This window comes from Eutrigla gurnardus (assembly GCF_963514095.1).
Source record: "Eutrigla gurnardus genome assembly, chromosome: 6".
NCBI lineage: Eukaryota > Metazoa > Chordata > Actinopteri > Perciformes > Triglidae > Eutrigla > Eutrigla gurnardus.
Window position 1 is genome coordinate 29,810,267 of NC_139920.1, and position 9,476 is coordinate 29,819,742.

Genomic DNA, 9,476 nt, shown 5'->3' on the forward strand with positions numbered 1-9,476 from the left:
TGGGAGCATCAACAGCAGCTCCTCTCTTTAATTACATTTTAATAACATCATTCATATTCCCAGTTGTTTCCATCAGCACCTGACTAAGGAGTGCTTACTGCCATTACCCAGGCATGTACGAAGCGTTTTAATCTGTAATATGAGGCATATGTTTCATTTATATGGACATGACTGTGAGATATTCAGATAATAAGCTGTTCTTCATTTACATTTTAATACTAAATGTTCCTAAATGATGGATGGAAAGTCATAGCTATCTTCAACTCCAGAACTAATCATTGACCGAAACAGTGGATTCCTGTGCTGTGGCCTCTATAAAAGGAGATATCTCCTATCATCAGAGGAGTTCGACCAAATGACTCCCTTCATTACGTAACGACGTGAGCTGAATCTGAACAGCCCGTAGGAGCTCCGTTGTACCAGTGGGGGCGCTGCAGAGACCATGCAGGAGTTGCTTGTTCTCCTCCTTCTGGGAGTTGACAGGCTTGGGGAGGACCAGTTAGGGGTAGATACCAGAGAAAGCCTGCTTTTCATAATAAGACCCTTTTAAGTGTCTGAATGCTTCAGGCGACATTAATTTTGTTCCTTGTCGCGTCACCTGAAATTTGTATCACAATGCAAGTGTGAGTTTAGAGCATCTAGAGAGCAACAACATCACTGTGAAGCCGTTCTTTGATCGGCGCTCGCGTTCTGTCACTCGGCCGTCTTCCTGTCGTTCCCAGTGAAGGATGTCCCATGTGTGTCCAAGCTGTTTTCACGTGTTTATGTTAATGTACCATGTGATTTTACGAGGACACAACTGACAGCTCACACTTGCACTTAAGTTACATTTTCTCTGAAGGGGAAAAGTGGCCGTCACTTTTAGAGGTTTCAGAGAGTTTTTTGCTCAAAGGCCTTTTTCACGGCAGACACCTGTATAGCAGGGATCCATTGTGAATGTTGTTAGTAACACCTGTGATTGTCGTACAATGACAAGTCAGCTTCCGAGCTTAATACACTCTGATTCTGGAACTTTTTAAGGAAATAATCGGTTCGACTTTCATGCACTCGAACGGATCCAGTGTCTCTTTAAACCCTTTCACCTTCATTACATGTAGAAGTTTACCGTCGACAGCGGTGCCCAGCATAACACAATGTTAACACAAACAAGATGATTCAACTCAAACCCCTGGGTATAAATATCCAGGCTTTTCCAGAATAGAACATTACTTCAGGTACTTTATCTATTATAAAGTACTGGACTGGTAAAATGTTGCCTGGCAACCATCTGATGAGGTAAAGAAAACTGACCTTTTGTCTTAACGCTCCTGGATATATGCACAGTATATACTGACAATGATTTCACGTATAATGCGTCTCCTTGTCGTTTGTCAGGTTTTTTTGTCAGGTGACAGGAAGCAGGACGTAAATGCAGACGCCGATGCGGCAGGAGTCGTGAAACCAGCTGCTATCATACTGACTCTATTAACTATGCATGAAGAAAAACAAACTAGATATTTACCAAGGAGCTAATAAAAGAAAAGGCCAGCTAGTCTAGTGGACAGGTGTGTTTCAGCCGGATATGGAAAATAACAGACGAGGAGAAGTTGGGGGGGGGGGGCTGTTAAGGGAGATGGTGCAGGCGTCTCCATGACAACATTAGACACCTACAGTATTGTCCTTTTCGAAGCTGATCCCAGCGTTGCAGTTTATATCCGAGCTGCATATTGATTCTGCCTGCGAGACGTAGCTGGAGCAGCTCGGCCCGGTGACTTCCCAGGACGAGCTTTTACATAACTGAACTTCAGTGCCGGTTCCCGGCGTTCAGTAGAGAACCAATAGGAGGACTGGAGGAAGCTGGCGTTCAGTAGAGCACCAATAGGAGGACTGGAGGAAGCCGGCGTTCAGTAGAGGACCAATAGGAGGACCGGAGGAAGCTGGCGTTCAGTAGAGGACCAATAGGAGGACCGGAGGAAGCTGGCGTTCAGTAGAGCACCAATAGGAGGACCGGAGGAAGCCGGCGTTCAGTAGAGGACCAATAGGAGGACCAGAGGAAGCCGGCGTTCAGTAGAGGACCAATAGGAGGACTGGAGGAAGCCGGCGTTCAGTAGAGGACCAATAGGAGGACCGGAGGAAGCCGGCGTTCACTCTCTTAGCACCTCGGCTCTGCCCTCTGCCACCTGCATCGGCCGAAGGTCAGCGGGGAAGAGTGCTGTTGCACTCCTGCTGCGTGATCAAAGCTTACAGCAGTTATTTTTGACTTCGGCTTACTACCAGGTAACAGTAGTACCACAGAGGGGGAGGGGAGGGGGGGTCATGTGGTATACAATACAGTGCACACTGCTCTATCCACCTGCTGTAGACCTGCGGTGCATCAGCTGGCCAAGGGGCCTCTGGGCTTATTACTGCTACCAGATATGGGTTCGGAAAACCGTCCCATGTGACCGACATTTTTCGGGGGGGGGGGGGGGGGGGGGTGGAAGAGGAGGAGGTCTGTGCTTACTGTATCAGTCATCGCCCACCTGCTGTTCAGTTTTCAACCTTATATATTAACAATATCTTGATGTCAGATGACACTATATCTGAGTGCATGTGCAGTTTTATGACTTTTTTTCGAGGCGCTCACATAATATAAGCCAGTTTCCTCCAATCAAGATGTCAAACTCCAAATCAAACATGATTCAGATACTGTAAGGCCGAAGTCATGTCACGCAAGGGGAACGTATTGTAAATTGATTTTGTCACATTGTTGTTCAAAGTCTGATAAATTGCATCACTTGAGTCGGTGTCTATTAGGGATGAATACTAAAACGTATTTTTAAAATGAAAAAAAAAAAAAACATCCGGGGGTATGGATTTACCTAAAACGATCAACAAACACGCTGCATTATGGGTAATGTAGGATCCTGCTTTTGACAAGAAAGAAGAATGTGTAGAATAAAAACAACAATATTTCTAGTTCTGCTGCATCAATTTTGATTCTTTAAAAAAAAAAAAGAATCTGTGAAATTTGGCAAAAATTTGTGCCTGAGCTGTTGTCTTTTCATTTATAAAGCATGAACCAAACCTCAAGGAATGCCTTTAGGAGCATATTTTTCTTTTTCTAGTGAGCTTTGTTCGACCCCAGAGACATACAAGGTGTGTGAAGGGTTAAGTGTCAGCCTGACAGGCAGTCTGACATGTGTGTGTTGGCAGCGTGCATTGCTGTCTTTTCTTTCTTTTTGATATGACTAATGGTAAAAATCTGAAATGTTCATATTCGGTGTCTTTAAATGATTTAAATGAACATTGTTCTGCTCGTTTTAAACCAGTCTCCTATCAGACAGTTCTGCTCGTGTTTCAGACAGTTAATTTCATTCAGTGGCAGACCGGCTAATGGGAATATGCCTCTCTGAGGCAGGGTGAATTATAAAACAGAACATGCAAAGAGGTGAGGGACTTTAAATCTGTTATGAAGTCATCTGTAGCAGCAGCGAGTGGGAATTTAAAACACGGTCTCCTTATCATAGATATGGATAGAAAAGCAGAAGTGTTTTAAAAGTGTTTTAGACACAATTGTGTCTCTAAGCTCATTTTTCCTGTCATCTTACTGACATAACCAGCACTTTGTGGGTCGATGACCTCCTCATGTGTAGTCGCTGTGGCCTTTTTAATATGCGTTAACACAGCCTCACGAATCAACAACGGAGGCGTATGGAAGATGTTTTCTGGAGGTATTTTTCCGTCCCACTAGCTGGTATTTCACAATGGGTTTACCACGGGATTACCATTCTGCTGCCAACACCCAGCAGCAGACATGTGCATGTCCGTATGTGTCATCTGAAACCCATAGGCGGCTCGGCCTCCTCATGATAAGCCTCATGCCTCAGAGACTTATGCAGATGATGTGATGGGCCGAGCTATTGTGATGCACTGAGTCGTAGCCTTCTGCTACGCCGGCTGACCTCGTCCGGCGTTTCCTCAAAGACATGGCGGCTGCATATACGGTGCTGTACGAGCCAGTCTGTTGATTGGATTGCTCGCTGGCACGTTCATATTTTATTCAGGCTGTTTACATGCTGGTATTTGCTCCTACAGAGAGTTTATTCGTGAATATGCTGCTTCCTCACACTATAAATGGACCGTTTTGCAGTGCTATAAAGGCTTTAGAGAGACTGCAATTGTTTTCCTTTTTCATGCATTTCAACATGTCTCACATGAGGTCTTATGAATAGACAATATTTTCAAATTCTCCGTTCACATTCACACTCAGACAGGAAAACAACATCATTAAAAAAAAAAAATGTTTTTTTTGTGTGAGTTCTGGCATATGATTTTAAAACCTGCCTGCTTGTGAGGCACCGTCCCCCGTTGTAATTCAAAGTGTTTCAACTGAATACAGACTCAGTCCTTTGAAGATTATCTGGGAGCTCCGGCTTTAATTTTGCTGCTTCACTAGGTCAATTGGAGTTAATAACGATAATTCCACTCATTTCAAATGTTTGATAGCTGCTATTTTGAGTTCAATTAATTTGTCTCACTGTCTGTCTCTTTGTCTCTCCCTCTCATTCTTCCTGGCCTCCCATCCACCCTCTTCCTCTTCCCATTATTTCTCTCCTCCTCAGGTGTCCGGCCCAGTGATTCAGGAGCAGGACGACGCGGTGGAAAGGAGGGCCATGGGGGTGACCCTGGGCCAGGATGTAGGCTGGCTCCTGCCTTTCCTCTTCTTGCTACTGATGATCACAGTGTCCCCCACCCAGTGTCAAGGATGTCCCCAGCGTTGCGATTGCATTGCAAAACTCAAGACCGTGTCCTGTTATGGTAAACGCCTGTCTGCACTGCCGGATGGCATCCCACTGGACACCAAGATCCTGGACCTAAGTGGGAATAAACTTCGCTGGGTGGAGCACGGTGACCTGCTTCCATTTACCCGTCTTGAGAAGCTGGACCTGAGTGAGAACATGGTCAGTGTCCTGGAACCGAATGCTTTTTCTAGTCTCCAGAACCTGCAGTCGCTTTCACTGAGGGGGAACCAACTGAAACTGGTTCCCATGGGGGCGTTCTCACGGCTCTCCAACCTGACTTCATTGGACCTCAGTGGGAATAAGATTGTAATTCTTTTGGACTTTACTTTCCAAGACCTGAAAAGTCTGAAAAACCTGGAAGTTGGGGACAATGATTTAGTTTATATTTCCAACAAGGCCTTCCTGGGCCTCGTGGGGCTGAGGCAGCTGACCATCGAGAGGTGCAACCTGACCTCTGTTTCCAGCCAGTCTTTGTCCTACCTGCATAATCTAGTGGTCCTCCGGCTCCGCTACCTCAGCATCTCCACCTTAGAGGACCAGAACTTCCGCAAGTTGGGGAACCTGAGGGGCCTCGAGATCGATCACTGGCCCTTTTTGGAGCACATTTCCCCTCACAGCCTGCAGGGTCTCAACTTATCTTGGCTGTCTATCACTCACACCAACATCACCTCGGTGCCGACCTCTGCCCTACGCAGTCTGGCTCACCTCACCAGCCTCAACCTCTCCTACAACCCGATCTCCGTGTTGGAGTCCTGGGCGCTGCGGGACCTCGTTAGGCTGAAGGAGCTGCATCTGGTCAGTACAAACCTGGCGGTGGTGCAGCCGTATGCGCTGGGCGGTCTGAGGCAAATCCGCCTGCTTAACCTTTCTACTAACAGCCTGGTGTCCCTGGAAGAGGGAGCCTTTCAGTCCGTCAACACTCTGGAGACGCTGCGTTTGGACGGGAACCCTCTGGCCTGCGACTGCCGCTTGCTGTGGATCCTTCAGCGCAGGAAGACCCTGAATTTTGACAGCGCCTCCCCGGTGTGCATGGCGCCCGTGGAGGTGCAGGGACGGGCTCTCAGCGCTTTCTCCGACTCGGCTCTCTTTGATCACTTCACTTGCCAGAAACCCAAAATCCGCAACAGGAAGCTGCAGCAGGTGTCGGCCCGCGAGGGGCAGGTGGTGTCTTTCGTTTGCAGAGCGGAAGGCGAGCCGACGCCGGCCATATTCTGGATCTCGCCCCAGCGCCGCCGCATCACCACAAAGAGCAGCGGGCGGCTAACTGTGTTGGCAGACGGCACGTTAGAAATCCGCTACGCCCAAGTGATGGACAGTGGGACCTACATCTGCATCGCCAGCAACGCCGGTGGAAATGACACTTATTTTGCCACACTCACAGTTAGTGGGCTGCCGCTGGACGCGGCCCTGATGGCCAACCGCACGTACTACGCCGGGGACCTCAACGACACCAACCTGAACGACACCAGAGTCTTCTTGAAGTTCACCCTGGACCTCAAGACCATCCTCATATCCACGGCGATGGGCTGCATCATGTTCCTGGGGGTGGTCCTCTTCTGTTTCATCCTGCTGTTCGTGTGGAGTCGAGGCAGAGGGCAGCACAAGAACAACTTCTCAGTGGAGTATTCCTTCAGGAAGGTGGACGGACCGGCTGCCAGCGGAGGGCAGGGCGGCGCACGCAAGTTCAACATGAAAATGATTTGATTGCTCGGGATCCGTTTCTCTCATCGGTGTTCTGTTTACAAGCAGCCTCGAGCTGGAGGAGCAGACGTGGACCTTTGTGCTGCTCGCACAACATGAAAGGCAGTTATTTATAGGACACTTTATTGAGACCAGGTTTTGTTATTAAAACTACTGTATATATGCGATCGAGGGAAACCTGCATGATTTGATATATTTATATTGCTTTGTGGTGTGTTCACGTTATTGTGCAGAGGAAACCTGGATTATACAGGTAAAACAAAAATATGTCTCAAAACCTTGAATAGACTGTTAAAAGACCAAGCAACAAAACTCACTCAGAGTCCCACCAGTCTTTAACCTCAGCTGGTCTCTTGCCAAACCACCGTTCTTCACTATGAGGAACTCTGTCCTCTTTGTCTTTAAAGGACTTCACCTCTGCTCCATCGGAGGAGATTCAAGCTGTCTATCCCCCAAACTCATGAATATATTAAAAACCCGGTGGTGCTCCACGAATGCCAAGGACTTGCCAATATGTATTTGAATAGTTCCAGCTATATACTGCATATTTAGACTTAGAGCACTATTGTGACATGAATATAGAGGCTCTGTGGGTTTGTTTTTGCTGGTGGGTTTGTACAGAAGAGACTCTACAACACTGCCAATTGGACTGTAAAGCACCATGTAATGTGGAAGAGAAGTCATCGCTCATTTGATACCACTAAATGCACATTCGTGTGGTGACAAATAAGTACACTTGCTAGCGGTTTTCCATTTTTATTCAGCACACACGCTGACTCTTGCCCTCTTTATCTGAAAGTGTGTAAAAAAAAAAAATGAACGCATGTACAGAGTTGGCTTCTGAATTTGAATAACGTGTATTGTTTGTAAATTGAACATTCGCTGGGGTGCGTTCACCCCACAGTTGAATAGATCATGCTGTATAGGCAGGATATATACTGTATAGGATTATATATTTTGTAATCATTGACAATGAAACCCTTGTTGTTGTTTATAGTAGTTGAGTGATCAATAGGATTTTTCTGTTCTGCTGTTAAAGTCTCTTTTTAAAAAAAAATCCATATCCAGTCCACCGTATCATGTCATCAGATCCCCCCGAGCTCACACAACAAATCACGCAGGGCGTTTAACATCGGGTGTCAGCTGACTTGCCTATTTTTGGCTGTAAGTGACCGCGGGGAGGCTCGGCTGACCGGCGGGGGAAGGATTTAAGCGGCTTCTCGTCAGGACCTCGATGCATTCGAGACGCGCAGGGGGGAAAATGCAGATGTGATAAAGGAACTTTCCAACTGGAACAAAGGTCATCAAGAAAACTGAGCCAGCGAGGAGAGGGAGTCCATCGAGGTATTCTAGGAAGTCATACAAAGGCCTGGCCACTAAGTGATGGTGGTTATGAAGGGGATTTCAAACTGTTTATATACTTATACACACATATATGAATTAAATTTCTACTGCAAAGAATGTATGTTTTTAGTCCTGGCACGTTTAGTAAATGCAAATGTGTCAGTGTGGGGCCTTGCAAAGTAATTAATGGAGGCTTCAATATATATATACACACAGTATATAAACTGGTTAAATCCAGTATTGTTCATAACTTCAGACCTAATTTGGATTTGTGAACCTGCTGATGCTATTCCAACATCAGTGTGCATGTCTTGATCTGTGGGTTAGGGCTGCAGTTCGAACAGTGTCACTCTGCTGCCCTCTGTTGGCTCGAGATGCTACTGCATTTTTTACTACCAATTAGAGCAAGTGCCCAACTTTTAGACGTAATACTAAGCTGTTTGCTGAGTTTCCCCAAAGGCCACTGTGACGTTGCTGGACCCGGATCCAGCTGCAGTGTTGAGTTCCAACTAAAAAGGCAGGATGTGATGAGCGTGATGAAGAGGAGTCCCTCATGTCTTCGTTAAGTGTTCGTGTTCACCCACATAAACACGGCACAACAGATTTGAACTTAGAACATGGACTTATTTATAATGAACTGTGAACACGTTACCTGACTGATCTCACATCAGCTTCCTGTGAACAACTGGTGATGAAGTTCATTGTCCTTTTACTGAACCCGCCCTGTAAATATGGAAACCATTGTGTCTGGAAATTGTTGCTAGACTGTTTTGTATCGTATCGTTTTCTAACAATGGAGCACATGCTAAAGCATGCTATGTTATCTGCTACAACCACGTCTTTGCCCTGCCCCGTTATTGTATAGCAGTCATGGTCACTCGCCCCTGTATGGTTGAGAGTCGACAATACAACTGTGACCCGTCACTGTGAAATCCTGTGTTGTACATTTTTTATTTTGATCAGTGTTTGTTTTCCACATCAGATTTTCCCCCTCGAGATATCCCGTCATGATTCACTCAAGTTAATGATGCATTTACTGTATGAGGGGTGTGATTATCATTTTCTATACGTTCATCGTCACACCAAAAAAAATAAATGACATTTTTGTGAGCAGATAAAAAAAAAAACGGTGTCGCATTCACGCTTTCATGTATTTCTTGTTGATTTTACTGAAACGTGGAGCAGCAAAGTTATCAGTTTAATTTATAAAACTGAACTCATTCAGTGGTCAGAGTGAATTCACACGGTTCAAACGTGGTAACGGGTCACGGCTCAGGTGATAGGCAAGTTAAAACCCAGAATGCATCAGGAACACCTTGAGGAGGAAGTAGAGAGCAACAGGAAGGTGTTCAGCCTCGGTGCCCTTAAAGTTATCTAGTTATCTAAATCCATTCTCTGTATGCTTTCTCAAAGTCCCCCTTCACTCACAAATGTGTTACACTCACTCGGATGTTTAACCTTCACTGTCGAGTGTGATGTGGAAACTTGAAACTTGCAGATTCGCTTAGATTTTTTTGTGAAACCACATTTAACACATCGCTGTAGAGGAGGTTTCTAACAGTGTTTTCTATTGTACAGATGTGAGTGAAGCAGGCCTTGTAAGGGGTTACAACGCTTCAGTGATATGAGGAGGGATAAGCGTCATTCTTCCAAAACATTTCCTTCATT

The 9,476-nt window shown here is 45.9% G+C and overlaps 1 protein-coding gene across 1 annotated transcript in view; it reads left to right on the forward strand.

Moving 5' to 3' along the window:
- lingo3a (leucine rich repeat and Ig domain containing 3a) overlaps nucleotides 1–8,917 on the forward strand; it is a 33,954-nt gene extending 25,037 nt beyond the window's left edge. Inside the window, exon 2 of the mRNA XM_084012551.1 lies at nucleotides 4,584–8,917. Within this exon, the coding sequence (XP_083868677.1) occupies nucleotides 4,584–6,467 (1,884 nt within the window). The 3' untranslated portion in view covers nucleotides 6,468–8,917. The remainder of the gene's footprint in view (nucleotides 1–4,583) is intronic.
- The last annotated feature ends 559 nt before the right edge of the window (nucleotides 8,918–9,476 follow it).